At 37.3% G+C, this 18,966-nt stretch overlaps 2 protein-coding genes across 2 annotated transcripts; both read right to left on the bottom strand.

The window, feature by feature from the left end:
- Positions 1-836: 836 nt before the first annotated feature.
- Positions 837-8,085, bottom strand: LOC115674055 (uncharacterized). Its single transcript, XM_030596378.2, has 6 exons — positions 7,900-8,085; positions 6,731-7,112; positions 6,267-6,463; positions 3,201-3,345; positions 1,916-2,069; positions 837-1,268 (listed from the first exon to the last, which is right to left on the bottom strand). Exons 1-6 carry the CDS (start codon positions 7,956-7,958, stop codon positions 1,243-1,245), a joined length of 963 nt encoding a protein of 320 aa, XP_030452238.1. The 5' UTR covers positions 7,959-8,085; the 3' UTR covers positions 837-1,242.
- A 5,023-nt stretch (positions 8,086-13,108) lies between these two features.
- Positions 13,109-14,038, bottom strand: LOC115673971 (uncharacterized). Its single transcript, XM_030596231.2, has 2 exons — positions 13,467-14,038; positions 13,109-13,259 (listed from the first exon to the last, which is right to left on the bottom strand). Exons 1-2 carry the CDS (start codon positions 14,036-14,038, stop codon positions 13,109-13,111), a joined length of 723 nt encoding a protein of 240 aa, XP_030452091.2.
- Positions 14,039-18,966: the final 4,928 nt, after the last annotated feature.

Here is an 18,966-nt window from a genome sequence, read left to right as displayed (position 1 = left end):
TCTTCTCTGAAATTATGAATTCCAAAGCTCGATGAGACGGAGGCATTCAAGTTCAACTGTTCCAGCTTTGGTTCCTGAAGTTGGTTATGGCAAGGTTTTTGCTACAAAAAATCGAGCGTGAGTTTGTGTATTTTCCTACGTAAAAGAATATCTAGTCATCAGGAATGTAAGCAAGTTCCGATTGATCTTTAGATCCGAATCGAGTGCATGGAAAGAGCTCAAGTGAGAATTGATAGTCGCTAGTTTTGGGTAATTATTGAGGAATATAAAGTGATTCTCAGTGTTAAAGTCCTATAATCAGTCTTGCAGAAAGGTTAGTCCATCCGCATGCGTTTGGCATTCTAGGAAAATTGCCGACTTATTCCTCCAAAAATCATTGAACAAACACAGACAGTTGTCTATCGGATGAGGGATCTTCCCACTTTCAGGAAAGCCGTCTTAGTCTTCTTCTTTTTTTTTGGTCAAATAGACCCAATTGACAAAATGTGAAAAGATTTATGACTCAATTGGTATAATTAAAAGGTTTATGATTAATTTGGCAAAAATGCAATATATTTAGGACTATTTGACAATTTTCCCTAAAAAAGGTAATCGAGTTTCGAAAACTGTAACTAAGCCGGTGTTTCTTCTTTCATCTAATGCTCAAGGAAGAGTTATTTAGCTATACATGAGAGAACCCCTGAAAATCTTAGGGCAACTTACGCAAATATGCGAAACATTGTTCTAAAGAATCTATGAAAAGTGGAGTGACCGCATATATAAAGCTCTACGAAGAACAGGCGGATGAAACAAAATTTACTTAATAAATCTACATATAAAGTACAGATGAAACCCAATTTAGAGGAACCATCTATATTGCTGCTTTAAGAAAATACTTACAATGTGAAGCAAACAGGATAGGGGAATGTTACAGTGTAATATAAATCATCGACTATTGTCGATGATAACAAATTGAAAAACGAAACAAAAAGAAAAAGCTATGCTAAAGAATCTCAGCCAGATATCTAGGCATTCACAAAAAATACAACCAATTGATTTAGATAAAGAAAATTTGAACACCTAATGGAATTAAGGGGAAAGGCCCTACTTTAAAGGATGTTCTTTACCCTCCTATTTCTCGCAAGCTACTCATGTTTATAGTCATGAAACCTCTAGAGGATCCTACCAAAGATTATCCAGTTTGATCCGCCGGGGACGGTCTCGATACACAAGTACATTTTGTCAGTTAGAATAGTGCCAAGCCTATTCATCTTTCGAACACAAGCGCTCTGTACAAAGAACACGATAAATTGTCAGACTGGGAATGATTCATGGTGTAATAAACGGATGTTCAAGAGAGACAAGAAAGGAATAAGAACCACTTGCACTATAAAACCAATTTCAAGAGAGGCAAAAAAAAATCGGGCAATGACTTCCATTTTCCATGGGGTGCCCTGGGTAAATAACCAGCTGCAGATAGGCGTCCAGATCTAATTTTTAGATGAATGAACTGGACATGCTTATTTCAAGCAGACATCAAAAGTTAGAACTAAATCGCCCGTACAATTGCTACGAACATCCAAACGATTCTACTCATTTCATAAAGCACCAAATAATATCTTGCAGATGCTGTGAGACAGGAAGCATTCATACATTCTATCATGATGAGCATAATGAAAATGGAGTACTAAGAGACAAAGCTGATGGTCACACAAAGACACCATTTAATCACAAAAGAAGGGGGCCAAGAGTTTAACATGTGCATGGCGCCTTTTCATTGCAAAAGAAGTGGGGCGAAGAAATTAGATGTGCACAGATCGTATCCGCATGACATCCCACAAGTTAACAACCTTTCAATTCACAGGTATCCTGTGTGTAATCCCATCATTTATTTACTAGAAGTGAATATGATTAGAAAAGAGGAGGAAATACATACTCAGATATTCATATGTCAATATCATTGAGGTTCCCCATGCCGACATACTGAAAAACCTAGGACCCAATCCTCTATATAGACCAGTCCAACCATCCTCTGCTATCAAGTTTCTCACAACCTTCCTAACAGATGTTCTCTTCTCATGCCCCATCACCTGGCAATTAAACAAACAAAAGGTACACAGAGGATTAACTACTTCACTGAAAAGGACAAGTTAATGGATTGCAATGTGCCAGTGAAGAGAATAAATAGAGAGACGGTAAAGGTGAAGAGGGCTTTTAGTCCCAACCTCCAAAACTAAAATTCAGTGAGGTTGTGGCTAATGTACAAACAAATGTCTTACACAGAATGGCCCGCTTAACCAATTTAAACACATCTAGACCTACCTAATTTGAGAGCATTCATGCGTTATTCATGTTAAGATGACATATATACATATTAAAGCAAGGAGATCTGAATCCTGATTCTGTTACTGAATCTAAAAATTTGGTTGAATATAATTTCTTTTATTCTTTTTCTTTTGATGTAGTATCTACATTATCTTTTTGTCGGTCTATTTTACTATTATCAATGACAAAAAGTTGTGTAGATTAAAAATGTTGGATTATACAGGTTAAAACAATCTTCTTTTGAAAAATGGGACAGGTAAACCCACTCATTAAGTTTGAACTATGTTTCACATAGTTTAATCTATTAATCATGTATTTATTTGTCAATAAGGTGAGCATAATACCATTATTTTAAATGACATTAGGGATGACAGTTCCCAAGTTGTTAAACCCGGTATCATCACTTCCTTTTTCTAAAACAATTAAGTGACATTTAACATGACCATACAGCTCATTGGTCATGAGTAGGGGATTCCTCAACTATTCCCACCCTCCACGAAGAATGTCTCTAGGAACCAATAGACCTAATCGCATTAACAGCTTCCTAGGAGAGCAAGTAAACTGTAATGATCTATGCGGCCATTGCCATGCTCCTAGTCTTTCTACCGTTTCTCCAACCTAACACTTTTACTCTCTCTTTAAATCAATCCTAAAGGCAAAAACCAAGATAAAACGACCTGGAGTTTAGTGGAGTTGAATATTAAATAGAGAAGAAGCAACCTACTCCTCACGGTAAAGAGAATTCTCTCATCAGTTCATGAAGGAAGAATAATCATAGTAATTGTATCTATCACTAAAGGCAGCAAAAAATTACTAGGCCAATTGGCATAAACAGATCAGATCTTAGGTAGATCTTACAAAAGCAAAATATCAGCAGTCGACCTATTTAAAAGTACCTGTAAGCGAGTTTTGATGGTGTCTAATGGGGTGGTGATGCAGGAAGCCGTTGCACCTGCAATGATTCCTCCAGCAGCTTGAACTGACATTATTGTCCAATTACTTGGAGGAGCTTCCTGAAGCTCTTCCCCATGACCTAAAAGCCTATTCAATGACGAGCAAATTAAAAAGAAAAGTCAGAATACCAAAGAGTACATAATGCAAATCCAATATAGTAAAATTCATGTTAAAAAAAATGACATTGTGACATCTGGTCCTGTATTACATCAGTCCCACTTTAACATTTCCTGTTGCTCCTCTGAAATAAAAGAATACATCGGAAATGCCCTTTCTTTAATCAACATATCACGTTACAGAACAGAGTACTTTATAATGGAAGCCAAGATCACGGACAGAAAAGATGACAAAGGCAAAAATATGGAAACTTTAAAAATCTAACAGTATGTGTAGAAAAACTTAAGATAGGATCTACTACAATTAGAGAACATAAAAGCAAGTTGCAAAAAGTCCTGACATTCTTTATGACTGGATAGTTCAGAAAATATTGCACACAGGAAAAGAAAGATTATGTTGTTTTTGAGATCTGACGATTGAAATGGGATTTATCATTCTTAACAAAAGGAAAAACAGAAAACTGTTAAATGACATATGCATGGAGGTACAAAGATCCCTCAAGATTTAGATAAAGGTAGACTCTCCCAATAATTCACCCAAATCCCATTTATCTACAATATTAAATGGACTATAAACAAAATTAAACATTTTGTCTTATCCTATGATGGCCATGAAAGTTTGTCCTTTTCACCAATAGAAGGATATAAACATACATTTAAAGAAGAAAACATTGACAAATATATAATGGCTCCTCAGTTTATAAGAACAGAAAAGAATTAGATAATGGAATTAAATTATAAAGAATGTAAACAAAGAGAAATTGCGAAAACGTGAAATGTAGTTACACAAGTAAGGATTACTTGATAAAAAGGAGATAATGGAAATAAACATGTGAAAGTGATGGGTAGAAGAAAAGATTATTTAGGTAAGATTAGAGTCGTTAAAATCACTCTTCTGGAATGACAAAGATGGAGAACTACACTTGACAAAAAGGAGGGGTTGAGATAAGGTGTAGGAAGTGGACCTTCTTAAAGGATGTTCTTCAAAAATAAAGTAACACATCTCCACTAAATCATCATATTATTCTAAATGTGTCAGGATCCAAATTATACCTCTTCACAACAACAAAATTGTGATTTAAGCACTAGGAAAAGAGGTGGAGTAGGAGCTTTGGGATTAGAGATTCTCCTCGATAAGCACAAAAAGAGCTCTAGTAGAAATACACTGACTGCAGAGCCCTCAAAAACAAAACAAAGGAACGCATAATATGATAAGCCAAAAATAAAAATCTCAAATGTCGGGTGATTTTAAGGTTTTAAATTCAAAGCTGTCCTGCAAGTCCACCAATTTTTGTGTCCAAGCAGAGATTTGAGTTTTTATTTTTGTGCAAAGGTCCCAGTTGTCTGTTGGCTTGGTTGACGGGACGTGGTTCAACCATATGTTAGTTGTGAAATATTGGAGGACTGTTTCAGCTAAGGAGGCACATGGAATATTCAGGAAATGAAGCCAGTCAAATAGATTACACTGAAATTATAGCATGTTTCAAAGGCATAAGGTAGAACTTTTGTCATAACTACACATGATTACTTTGGTAGAAATTATCAAGGTGATGAAACACTTCTCCTACCAAGGGGGCCACAAGGCCAACCCTAGCAAATGTAAAACAGGGAGATAAATTATCTGGGTTCATTCCACTGGCATGAGCCAATCATGTATCCAATGCAAAGACGGAACTATGCGAGACCCGCAAAAACATGAACTTCATATGCTTACTCGATTGCAATCAGCTTGTTTATCAAATTAGTAGATGAGTACCTAAGAAGTAAGGACAATGTTGAAGAATAGTACTAAGGATAGTTGCTGTTAACAGACGATCCATTATTGGGCCATTCACTGTAGTAGGAACCCATGTGATTAGAGAGACAATGCATAATGATGAATCAGACTGAAAGGTCACACAGCATTTTTACATCAAAGGACTCAAACTTACAGATGTCAATGTATCATATGCGCCCATAGGTGCTTAAGTTAAAACAAGATACCTCTAAAGGGAACATAAAAAGTCAGTTTTACAGTAATTCCAAACCCCTCTACCCCACCTACCCCCTCCCCCCCTCCCAAAAAAAAGACAAAAAAAGGAAAATGAACAAATAGAAAATAATAAACAGATTTTAGGATGTTGTGCAGATTGGCCTTTTGGTATCAGTTTCCATTTAAAAACTTTCAAGACATATATCTTACTCCTGCTCTTTGGAGGGCAAAGGAGGCACAATACCATGAATGTCTGACGGTGCAAGTCCTCTTTTGTATTGATTTAAAGGCTTACTAACCGCATGAGGAGAAAAAAAAAACAACACACCCACACTCTATCTTGACTTTGATAACTCAAATGTGACAACATCGATGTTGCGCTGCTGAAACAGTTAAATGTTCATTGCATGTGACATTGAAATAGTTATGCAAACACGAAATAGCACATGCAGTAGAAATGTGCAAAAGGAAACAGAAGGAAGATCATTTAAGATCTACAAATCATACCACATGCTAGACCAAATAATATCAAGGCTGCATCAAAAGGTAATCTTTCCACACCATTAGCTTATTAAAATGAGACCCCCCAGACATTGACAAATAGAAAAAAAAGGGAAGGCAAAAGTATGAGTGAGAGAGAGAGAGAGGTCGCTAATGAATATCACGTTCTCATCTCAAGGTTCACCAAATGAACATAACAAACATAACTACGTAAATTCACATAAGAAGTCTACATTATTCGAAGTCTACATTATTCACATTTGAAGAATGGAAGCTTCAGGTACGTTGATGAGATAGGCAATTACATGAGAAAGAATTTCTTGGAAGCTAACAATCCTTTTTCTTTTATTTAGTTTCAGCAATAGTCCCAGTGTAGTTGAACTTTATCCACAGCAAATGAGCACTAAACCAAGTCTTACCTCCAAATAACACGCTGGCTTGAACCATAACTTGCCCACCAAACAGCACTTGATGGTGAGTAAGTCATAACAGAGAGACCAAACCCTCTATAAAATCCCCTGATGCCATCAGATTGCAACACCTTGCGAACAACGTCCAAACCTCCACTATACCTTGCATGGCCTGCGTATCCCTGAACCATCAGCTTTTGACTGACCTGAGCAGCATATGTGAGGATGTGAACTTTAGCATCACGACCCCGTGGCAGCTTATTTCTATCTTTATTATTGATTCCAGGTAACCAAAAGTAGGCTCAAATTTCCAGAACATATTCTCATAACTGTAACAAGCAAATGATGTAAATTTAACATAATTTGGTTATCATTACCACACTACTTGTTACCCCATATACGTGAGCCTAACGAAAACTCTCGGATAGTCGTAAGTCATAACAAGAGATTACGTGTCAACATGAACTACATACCACGTCAATTGGAACAAACACAGCCTGAGAAAAGAGCGATGCAGTCATGCCAGCAACACCGTTCGCTATGGCCGCTTGGGTAGGCTCAGCTAATTTCATAGTTTCAACCATCTTGAAAGTGGCAACCTTTGTAGTCTCTAAAGCAGTGAGGAAAATAATCCTTGCAGGAATTGCACCAGTAATGACGGTTCCAAATCCTCTGTAAAGGCCAGGAACCCCATCTGTCTTTAATATACCTCTGAGGACTGCAACCGCATTCCTCTCAAGAGTATCCTTTGTAGCAACCTGCAGCCTCGTTTTAACAACAGAAACTGGGTATAATGCCACTGTAACCCCTGTGAAGAGGCCAGCTCCTACAACATAAAACTTAGTTTTATCTAGCCTGCAGAAATTGGTGAAATGGATGAGCATATAAGAGTGAACTAGTACAATACAGGTAGAAGTCACATCTTCCTAAGTATCAAACAGATGTCGTAAATCATGGGATTATTGGCATGCACACACGCAAAGTTAACTACAAACATCCTGTCTAAACCTCTGTTGTGTTCATAAGAACTCATCAAAGAACTCATCTTCGTTGCACTAGCACATATGTGAATTCCCGATAATCATGACAAAAGAGGAACTTATCAGTTTAGAGCTTTCCCCTCCTTGTCTCCAACACTCGAGATTAATCGATACCCAATATAAATATGAAATTGATATACAAAACAAAACATTGACATTTATCAATGAAGCCTCAAAACGATGAACAAACATGTTGAACCTACTTTGAAACCCAACATATATAAGCCCTTAAATTTTTTTCTATTCGTTATAGAGTTCTGCAGCTCAACATCACCACATATCCGTTCATCAGGAGCTTTGGATACCAATAAATGCATAATCCCAGAAAAACGAAATCGGCATAAAATCTCATCATATCTAGAAGGAGATAACCAAGAAATCCAAACTTAAGAACCCTTTAAGCCCGGAAACGTCATTGATTGCTTTGAGATAAAAATTTCACACTCCATTTGCCGGGGAACCCGAGCAACAAAATCAACCCGCCAAGAAAACAAAACCCAAAAGAAAATGCGACGAACGACGAACGGAAACCAGCGAAAACAAGAACGAATCACGAACAAGAAAAAGATCAAACCAAGAAAGAAAAAGAATGAGCAACCCACTTGTCCCAATTGATCTCGGTTTGACCAATCGCGTGAACTCGAGCGTTGGAGGCGTCCATGGACGTGGGTGAGAAGCGACGGAGTCCAAGGTCCGATGCCAGGGTGCGAAGACCGAATGTCTGGGAAGAGAAGCTTTCAATCAGGTTGCTTGGAGCGAAAAACTTCTCCCTTTTCTCTTCTTTTTTTTTCGCTTTTATTATTTTATTTCAACGTTGTCGTTCAACCCACCTACGCGGCTTCATGCTGAACCCGTTGGACGGGCAACTCCTTTTTCGGGGGCTGTTCACATTAAAGGAGAAAAAATCGAAGGTACCACACTTTCATGCATAACCATATATTATAGTTAATAACCCGATCTCCCATCGGGCTGTTCAAATCGCAATTGACGGGTGTACTGATTTTGGATTTTACCATCTGTTTGTCACTGATACACTAGTTTATAATTTTTTATAGCATTAATTCAATTTAACGGAGGATAAATATGTTACCAATGTACCAGTTTGAAATTTTTTGTGATATAAAACTTAATTTATGGTAAATTTATTACATTTGTACCAGTTTGAGGTTTTTGATGATAAAAAAATTAGTTCAGGGTAAATTTGTCTCAAATGTAGTAATTTGAGGTTTTTCGTAACATTAAACCTAATTAATAACCCGAGCTCCCTTTCTGACTTGACAAGCCGGTCAATAGAGCAATCCGTTCTTCAAAGACAACGATATAAGGAGAAAACATGTTAATGGGTCGAATCTGGTATGGATCGAAAATTTTGCATTGCAAATTAATGGGTCAAATGGTTAAATTTGTCTATTTGGGTCGGGCCATATATCATCCAACCCACCCTCTTTGACGGGCCTAATTATAATTTATAAAAACACTTCGTAACTGTTGTAAAATATTGCGTTGCAAGTATATAATAGAGAGAATAGAGATTAAGTAGATAATGTAGATAAACACCAAGATATATATTTTCTCTTTTCATTATGTTCTAATCTCTTACAAAATGACCAAAACTAAACTCCTATTTATAAGAAAACAAGAACGCACATATCATTAATGTCAATGTATTGAATACATACATTGAATAGGGAGATGAACATTTATTGGAGATTGTATGTAGAATGTAGGTTACAAATGTACCATAATAGGTACATTGAATATAATGAATATTCATTCATGTATTTCATAACACTCCCCCTTGAATATTCATTATATTCATTATATTATGAATGTGCATTGAATGATACTGCCTCATTAAAAACCTTAAGCCGGAAAAACCCAGTGGGACAAAAACCTAACAAAAGGGAAAAAGAGTACACAGCACAAATTTTAAGATGCGTTAATTGCCTCGTTAAAACTTTAAGCTGAAAAAACCTTGTGGGAAAAAACCGGACAGAAAGAAAAAGAGTGCAATGCATAGTTCATAAGATCTCCCCCTCAATTTGAGCTATATAGCCACTGCTGGGGCTAGTCAATCTTGCATCTTATGAACTCGCCGCATACCAATGCCATATACTAATTTCTCAAAAGTTGACATTGGCAATGATTTGGTAAAAAGATCTGCAAGATTATTTATGGATTAAATCTGCTTAACATCAATTTGTCGACTTTCTTGGAGTTCGTGAGTATAGAAAAATTTTCGGCTAGATATGCTTGGTCCTATCATCTTTGATATATCCTCCCCTAACTTGTGCAACACAAGCAGCATTATCTTTATAAATTATAGTGGGAGAATTTGTAACCGGTGTTAAACAACAAGAATTGTGAATATGTATTATAACGGATCTTAACCAAACACACTCTCTTCCAGCTTCATATAAAGCAATAATCTCAAAGTTGTTGGAAGATGTAGCTACTAGCGATTGCTTCGTAGAACGCAAAGAAATGGCGATGCCATTATAACAAAATAAATAACCGGTTTGAGAGCGAGCTTTATATGGATCATATCTATATCCAGCATCAATATATCCAACTAAATCAGAGATAGTGGAATCCTTGGAATAATATAATCCCAAATCTATGGTTCCTCGGAGATAACGAAAAATATGTTTAATTCCATTCCAGTGTCTCTGAGTTGGCTCAGAACTAAAACGTGCCAATAAATTTACCGCAAAAGCGATATCTGGTCTCGCACATTGTGCCAAGTACATCAAAGCCTCAATTGCATTGATATATGGTACTTCAGGACCAAGTATCTCTTCATCAGATTCTCTAGGACGAAACGGATCCTTTTGGGGATCTAGAGACCTTACAATCATAGGGGTGCTCAATCGATGAGCCTTGTCCATGTTGAAGCGTTTAAGTAATATTTCAATGTATGCTGATTGATGGACGATTATTCCATTTGCTTTATGCTCAAGCTCTAGACCAAGACAAAGTTTGGTTTTACCCAAATCTTTAACTTCAAATTCCCTTTTCAAATACTCAGCAGTTTTAACTAACTCTTTTGGAGTTCCAATTAAATTTATATCGTCGACATAAACTGCTACAATAACAAATCCGATTTCTGATTTCTTAATAAACACGTATGGGCAGATAGGATTATTCTTGTACCTTTCCTTAATTAGGTACTCACTTAGGCGTTGATACCACATGCGACCGGATTGCTTTAACCCGTACAAAGATCTTTGTAATTTTATTGAGAATAAGTTGCGGGGAGTGCATGCATCAGGCATTTTGAATCCCTCGAGAATTTTCATATAAATATCCGAATCTAATGAGCCATACAGATATGCCATCACAACGTCCATAAGACACATTTCCAATCTTTCAGAGAGTACTAGGCTAATGAGAAAACGAAATGTAATCATATCCATCACAGGTGAATATGTCTCATCATAATCAATCCCAGGTCTCTAGAAGAATCCTTGGGCAACGAGTCATGCTTTATACTTGACAACCTCGTTTTTCTCATTTCGTTTCCGAACAAATACCCATTTATATCCAACGGGCTTTACATTATCAGGGATGCGAGTTATGGGTCCAAAAACCTCTCGTTTGGCTAGGGAAGCTAATTCAGCCTTAATTGCTTCCTCCCATTTAGACCAATCTTACCTTTGACGGCATTCAATAATAGATTGCGGCTCATAATCATCATCCATAATTTTATGAGCAACTGAGAATGCAAAAGCATCATCAATGATGATTTCATTCCGATCCCAAATCTCATTACAATATGTAATGGAATTCTCAGTATTCCCAGGGTTGGTGATCTTTTCATAGGTTTGTGCCTCTTCAGTGGCAATAAGCTCTTTGGGAGCAAGCACAACACCAGGCTCTTCTAGAGTAGATTCCTGATTCTTTCCTCTTCGTTTTCGAGGAACAGTGTGTTTTGATCCTATCGGTCTACCGCGTTTCAAGTGTAGGGGATTTTGATCCATTTTAGCTTGTCCTTCGGGAACAGCTATCCTAGCTGGAGCATTTGCAGCTGGAATATGAGACTTCGTTACCTTAGTAGCATCATTAAATATGTCAGGAAGTCTATTGGCCATAGCCTATAAATGGATTATGCTCTGCACCTCGTTTTCACACTCAGGAGTTCTTGGGTCTAATTGAGATAAATTTTTCTCATTCCAGGAGAAAACCTTAACTGGTTTTTGCTTCGCAGCCATGTTAGTTTTAGGTGTCCCAATTGATGGAAACATAGTCTCATTGAAATGACAATATGCGAATCTGGCAGTAAAAAGATCACCGGTAGTTGGTTCCAAGAACTTAATGATGGACGGTGAATTAAACCCAACATAAATGTCCAAACGGCGTTGGGGACCCATTTTTGTTCTTTTTGGCGGTGCTACAGGCACGTGTACTGCACAACCAAAGGTGCGTAAATGTGAAATATCAGGTTCATAACCAAGAACCATTTGAAAGGGAGATTGTAAGAGACTAGCAGTGGGACGCAATCTTATTAGGGCTGCCGCATGCAAAACTGCATGACCCCATGCTGTATCATTGAGACTTGTTCTCAATAATAGAGTGCGGGCAATGATTTGGATATGTTTAATCAAGGATTCTGCCAATCCATTTTGAGTATGAACATATGCGACCGAGTGCTCAACCTCGATTCCAAGTGAAGCACAATACATATCAAAACTCTTTGATGTAAATTCACCAGCATTATCCATCCTTATGCTTTTAATTGGATAATCAGGGAATTGTGCTCGGAGCTTTATAATCTGCGCAAGTAAACGTGCAAAGGTGACATTGCGCGTAGATAATAGACAAACATGGGACCATCTACAGGATGCGTCCACTAGTACCATAAAATATCGAAACGGTCCACTTGGTGGTTGTATTGGTCCACAAATATTACCTTGAATTCTTTGCAGGAATAAAGGGGATTCAAGATTAACCTTTGTTATAGAAGGTTTGGTAATGAGTTTTCCTTGTGAACAAGCTTCACAATTATAATCTTTGGACAACAATACCTTTGTATCCTTTAAAGGGTGCCCTTTTGTATTCTGAATTATTCTACGCATCATTGAAGCGCCAGGGTGACCAAGGCGATCATGCCATAATCCAAACTGATCAGAGTTTACCAATCTCCAGGATATGGTGGAGTAGGTTTCAACGGCCTTAATCATGACACAGTACAAACCCATAGAAGAGGCTTCTAGCTTCTCATGGATGGTCTTCAGGCCCATCTTATAAGAGGTAATGTCAATATATTATTTATTTTGCTCATAAATAGTCTCAATATGGTACCCATTACGGCGTACATCTTTGAAGCTAAGCAGATTCCTTTTTGATCTTCTGCTTAGAAACGCATCCTCAATATACAGGATGGTGCCTTTTGGCAAAACAATTGTGGCATTCCCGAAACCATCAATAATCGGAATAGGACTTGATATTGTATGGATATGCGTCTTACGCAATGTCATACTCGAGAAAAAGTGTCTACTACGAAATATGGTATGTGTTGATGCACTATCAAGCAAACAAACATCTTCCTTTTTCTCGGTATTTTCCATTTGCATTTATGTTGACAACTTCAGGAGTCAAGTATCATAAAATTTTCATATTAGTTATAGGGTCAAATAAAATTTCAAAATAATAAATATTATATCAGGTTCATAAGCATTTCATTGCATAACCATATTAAAGAACAATAAAAGGTAATACATTTAAAGAAAAGCAACTAGAAAAGAAATTATTAGAATCATAAAATTCGAAGTCTAAGTTGTTATCCACCAGTCCGATGCTTCATCAAAGTAATCAGAGGTCCTCAAAGAAATCAGAGACATCCAGGGATGCATTTGCTACTTCAGGAGCAAGAGGAGTCCCACCAACAGAGATATTGTTGGCATCAACAGTGGTTATGGCAGTAGGATTAATTTCAATGGCGTGAGATTCACCACCCTTACCCCTATTTTTTAAAGATGCCCAGTATAGATCAACAAAGTGCTTTGGCGTACGGCAAGTACGTGACCAGTGCTCAGTCATGCCACAACGATGGCAAATACTTTTATTAGTCACCTTCTTTTGCTTCTTTTCTTTGTCATGATTTGGGTCAAAGTTAGATTTCCTAGGGCGGTTAAATTTCTTGCCACCCCTTCAAGGATTATGTTCTTGCCTGCGCTTGTAGCCCTTAAAATGGCCAGTATTTTTCTCAGAGTTAGCATGTGCTTCAGGCAATGCTTTTGACCCAGCGGGTCTAAGATCATGATTTTTGAGCAGCAATTCATTAGTTTGCTCAGTAGTGAGGAGCACAGAAATTAATTCAGAGTATGTGGCAAATTGATGCTGTCGGTATTGCTGTTGCAATACAATATTCGAAGCATGGAAGGTGGAGAAAGTTTTCTCTAACAATTCCGCATCAGTGAGCTTGATACCGCATAACTCAAGCCGAGAAACAATATCAAATAAAGCGGAGTTATAGTCAGACACTGATTTAAAATCTTGCAGTTTGAGATTTTGCCAGTCATATTGTGCTTGAGGGAGGATATCAGTCTTGGTATGATCATACCTATCCTTCAACCTCTTCCACAGGGTCTGAGGGTCTCGAACGGATAAATATTGAGTCTGCAGGCTCTCATGCAAATGACGACGAATAAAAATCAGTGCATTTGCTTTATCTTTTGCATTTGACGTTCCGTCTTCTGTAATTGCATTAGCGAGACCTTGCCCTTGGAGGTGCATTTCCATGTCAAGGCAACATGATAGATAATTATTTCCACTCACTTCCAGGATGTGGAATTTGGGCTTTTCAATATTTGCCATAATTCTTGCAAAACAAATGAATCCTTAAATTAATTGGAAGGATTTCGAAATATCCACCGCCACTTCAGGAGTAGAAGGATACTTTTAGATTGGAAATTGGCTTGAGGCCAAGAAAAAGAAAAATGAAGAATTGATAGGAGAAGATGAAGTATAAGTTGATTAATGAAATCAAAGAGAACACTTACCTTGCAAAAATTATTTACTCAGTTGGTAGATCTTCGTGCTGATAACGTGTTGTAAAATATTGCGTTGTAAGTATATAATAGAGAGAATAGAGATTAAGTAGAGAATGCAGATAAACACCAAAGATATATATTTTTTCTTTTCATTATGTTCTAATCTCTTACAAAATGACCAAAACTAAACTCCTATTTATAAGAAAACAAGAATGCACATATCATTAATGTCAATGTATTGAATACATACATTGAATAGGGAGATGAACATTTATTGGAGATTGTACATAGAATGTAGGTTACAAATGTACCATAATAGGCACCTTGAATATACATTCATGTATGTATGTAGGTTACAAATGTACCATAATAGGTACATTGAATATAATGAATATTCGTTCATGTATTTCATAACAGTAACGTGATTTTTTTTCATACATATAGAAAGTTTTTGTACTTAATTATGCAACCTTGGATCACGGCAGCCGGCGACCGATCGCTCTCTTGCTTGATGAACCTTATTTTTTGGTCAAATCGAGCGAGGTTGGTGGGCCCCCAAACAAGTGGGACTCCGATCATTCGGCGATGTTGGGGGAATATGCTGAACCGACGTTTTCGATGGGCTATGCTGCTAAGAGAGAAAGAAAAAAAAAACATTTTATGTAGCACAAATTTATTAAAACTTTGATTTACTTTTATAATTAAAGAATGTGTCTATCGGATCTTTATGTTATTGAAGTTAGAAAAAACAAAAACAACATATATCTTATTAATTTATCGTATTTTGTTAGATTAAGAAACGATATCCTATCCCGAATTTTTAATTCCTTTTCTACTACAAATTTTTTGTGGCATTTGATGATAGCATCGTTACAAAACAAACTAATGTAAGAAGATATACACCTCGATTGATAAGAAAGATAAAATGAATTTTGTGATAATCGGTAAACAAAATAAATGTATATATGTCTATCAAATATTTGAAAGGAATAGAGAAAACGTCGAGAAAAGGAAAACCAAGGGCCCGTTTGGTTCGTCAAAACGTTTGTTTTCCCTTTTCAGATTTCTTTTTTTTTTAGTTTTCCTAAAAACGTTTTTGGTCCAAAATTAAAATTTTTGATATGAACAAAATTTTTTAAAACATATTTGATTGTAATGCTTTTGATGTTAAGAGGTGAGTTCTTGATTTTATAAGTAAACTGTATTCTCCTTTTGAAGAATATTTTGAAAATTACTTTTCCAAATTGTAGTTTCTTTTTTCGGGGGGTCAAACAAGCTGAAAACAAATTCATTTGAAAATAGCTCTCAGTTTATTCTGAACGTATTTTCAGTGTTGTTTTCATTTGCAAACGAAAATGAAATAGAAAACTGGACGATTTTTTATACCAAGCAAGCCCTATTTTTTTTTAGAAAAAAAAATTTTGGGGAAAAAAGAGAAACTTTCCATATCTCTTTCTCGTCGTGCTAAACAATGATTTTCGGAAATTTCATGTCGCTAAGGGGGCGTTTGGCAACTTGCCAAATAGTGATAATTTCTGTTTTTTTGTTCCCAGAATCAGTTTGGGAACATAAATCAGTTTGTTAAAATTTTTGTGCCAGGGCACAAATTTGCAAAAAATTGTTCCCAGAATCAGTTTTGGAACAGAATCAAGAAGCAAAAAAAAGTAGTTTCTTGATTCTAGAACAATTTTTCCATTTCTGATTCTTCTTGTTTTCTTCTTCCTTTGTATTTGTTCTTCATCTTCTTCCCGGTCTGCCACCGGCCCATCGCTGACGACCGACCGCCCGCAACTGGCTAGGGCCGGCGAGGGCGGCCGTCGCCTCCCCAGGCGACAGCGAAGTCGGCCTCGCCAAATCTAGGCGAGGTCGAGCCTCGCCCGGCAACAGAGAGGCCGACCTCGCCGTCTTGGGGGTGGCGACAGCGAGGTCGGCCTCGCCCGGCCATGGCGAAGCTGACCTCGCCGTCGCGACCGGCAAGGACCGCGACGCCCTCGCCGGCCCTGGCCTGTGGCCGGTCACCGGCGTCAACGACCGGCCATGGCCAAGGAAAGGAAGAAAAAAAAGAAAGAAATATTAAAAAATTTAAAATATTATTAATAAAAAGAAATTTTGTGTAGTTACCAAACGCATTTCTATTCTTTTTCTATTCTAAGAATAGAAATTTTGGGCAGTTACCAAACGCCTTCAAATGCTTAGAAATTATTCCCGGGCACAGAATCAAAAAGAATCATTTATGAGCAGAATCAGTTCTCAGGTATAGAATCGTTACCTTGCGCACTCTAAGCTTTCATCACGAGCTTTCCGACGACACTTGAATTGCCCGGGAAGTTCTCCGGTGCTCAAGTCCTCAACATGAGGATTGCTCTCTCGTGCTTTCACTCTTATTTTGCTCTCTTAAGTTTCACTCACGTGGTATCCTTCATGTTTGTAGATACCAAGGTTCTCGCACTTTTAAGATAAGTCTTCGCTTCCTCTCTCTTTAAATTCAATTAGAAAGCATGTTTACGTCGCTATAATGTCGACTTAAATCTTATATTTCATCGTTATGTTGTCGAATTAGAATGATTGAATTTCGCATGCTTCTAAATTGTCATAATGCTGAAATCAAATCTCGACTTTGAAATTCATCATGATATTGTTGAGATAGAATTGAAAATCACGCATGTATCTAGATCGTTGGAACGACGAAACTCAAATTTAGAGATTGGAGGAGGCTGTTGGTGCTGCTAAATGATCTAATTATTTGAATGTCACTAGGATACATGCTGCCGATTGTTGATATATAAATTATATAGTTCGAAAGGCGATATAAGGTGATTGATATATGAAGTGCTAGAGTAAATCCCTTATTTTTGCAAGCCAACGCTAGGACGCAATACCGATGGGATTGGTTACGTCTGTAAGATAGGCTATATATAGTGATACGACGAGGTCAAGGATCGATAGCTATAGCAATTTGAACACATGAATCGTGGCTTCGTGCACGAGAATCATCCTTTTGTCATTCAAAGTTCACTTTTGAAATGCAACTTCACAAATTTCAAGATGGCATTCGCGGCGCGCGCGCGCGCGCGCACACACACACACACACACATATATATATATATATATATATATATATATATATATATATATATATATATATATATATATATATCACAACACTTATCACTCGAGTTCATTCGACAAGTCGCGCATAATCAATTAACACGTCTTATATCAATTTTCATGTCTTCATGCATGTGTTATTCGATTGTCACGTCATTACACATGTCATTAGCACATGGCTTATCCGATTGCCCCTCATCATTTGCACATATCATATTCAATTCTCACGCCATCACACATGTCAATTGCACGTGCTATTTTGCTTACTGTGTCATTATGCATATCATCCATATATATTATATACGATCCCCGCATGTCATTTGCACATGTTACGTTCAATCAACGCATGTAATTCGGATATGTATTATTCGATTTTTGCATGTCATTTGAACATGTCATATTCATCGTAACTTGTCATATTTAATCATCGTATGCCATTCGACCACATCTTATTCAATCTTCGCATGTTAGTTTTGATTCTCTCGTAACGTATTAGATTACCATGTGATTACGCATATCATGTGCTCATGTCAGATTTGAATTATACGTCATTCCGCATGTTATCCGCTCATGCCATATTCGAATTGCAAGTCATTTTGCATGTCAGTGGCACATATATGCCTGTCAGATTTGATACTTGATACTTCATTTTACGTGACATTTTTGAAGTTCGGATCTTATTTGCATGGCATATTTATCATTGTAGTCAACTTGTATGTTATTCATATTCGATTTCTACATATTCGATTGATTTGATCAGGTCGCATTCGATGCATCACTCGGTGTCACGCATCTTGCAACATGCATAGCACATATAAAAGTACACACCCCCACAAAATGGCTAATCCAATGCCATCTTTTGGCCTGATTGCGTATTGGTCAATTTTCAATCTCTTAGCTCTTACAAGAAAAATGCACGACAATCGGGAAGTAGAACTTAATCAAATTGTGATGGTACCAAAATGCGTCACGCAATCGGACCTTAACCTCTGGTTAATGTACATAAACCATTCACCTTGCATACGTCACCTAGGTAGTTTATTACCTGTAACTACTTAAACATTTTAGGCATCCAATTCAACTAGGTAATAAACATCGATCGGCGGTGACTCCTTTTTGCTTTTCTTTTTTCAGAATCAGACATATCTAGTTTCATAGCCAACTCGAACCTAGAGTCTGGAAGACCCGAGGGACCGAGGCATCCACCCGATTTGCAAAAACTTCGAGGTGCTGCAATCGGATATGAATTAACGGTTACATGCCATTGAAGGGAGCAGTTTTTGGGTTCAGTCGTTGACAATTTTGCAAATTTACAATAAGTTTCTATGCTCCTATGGTGTAACGGTAAAAGGGTCTTATATTTCACTCGGGGAAGGTTTTGGAATACCGAAAGTAGGATTTATTTCAAAAAAATTGATAGCATAATTCTATAATTTCTCTCTCTATACAAGCACTCTGAGATTAAGACAACATGTTTGACAATGGTGAAAATAGACAAGGCCCATATCCAAGGAATGGCCCGTGAGATGTTATTTGCCAAGGTTTGTAAGTACGAGCCCAAGTTTTAAG

This window comes from Syzygium oleosum, unplaced genomic scaffold (assembly GCF_021117445.2).
Source record: "Syzygium oleosum isolate NSW1041296 unplaced genomic scaffold, Sole_v2.1 Sole_v2.19, whole genome shotgun sequence".
NCBI classification, from domain to species: domain Eukaryota; kingdom Viridiplantae; phylum Streptophyta; class Magnoliopsida; order Myrtales; family Myrtaceae; genus Syzygium; species Syzygium oleosum.
Note: the sequence above shows the minus strand (reverse complement) of the source record. Positions and strands in the feature narration are given on the sequence as shown.

Excerpts from the sequence above, each read along its gene's own strand:
- LOC115674055 (XM_030596378.2), bottom strand. The coding sequence starts at position 7,958 with ATGGACGCCTCCAACGCTCGAGTTCACGCGATTGGTCAAACCGAGATC. Across the intron at positions 3,346-6,266 it reads AGCCAGCGTGTTATTTGGAG|GCTTTTAGGTCATGGGGAAG; the intron begins GTAAGACTTGGT and ends GTCATTGAATAG. Across the intron at positions 1,269-1,915 it reads ATTGACATATGAATATCTGA|AGCGCTTGTGTTCGAAAGAT; the intron begins GTATGTATTTCC and ends TTCTTTGTACAG.
- LOC115673971 (XM_030596231.2), bottom strand. The coding sequence starts at position 14,038 with ATGGAAATGCACCTCCAAGGGCAAGGTCTCGCTAATGCAATTACAGAA. Across the intron at positions 13,260-13,466 it reads TTTAAGGGCTACAAGCGCAG|GGGTAAGGGTGGTGAATCTC; the intron begins GCAAGAACATAA and ends TTTAAAAAATAG.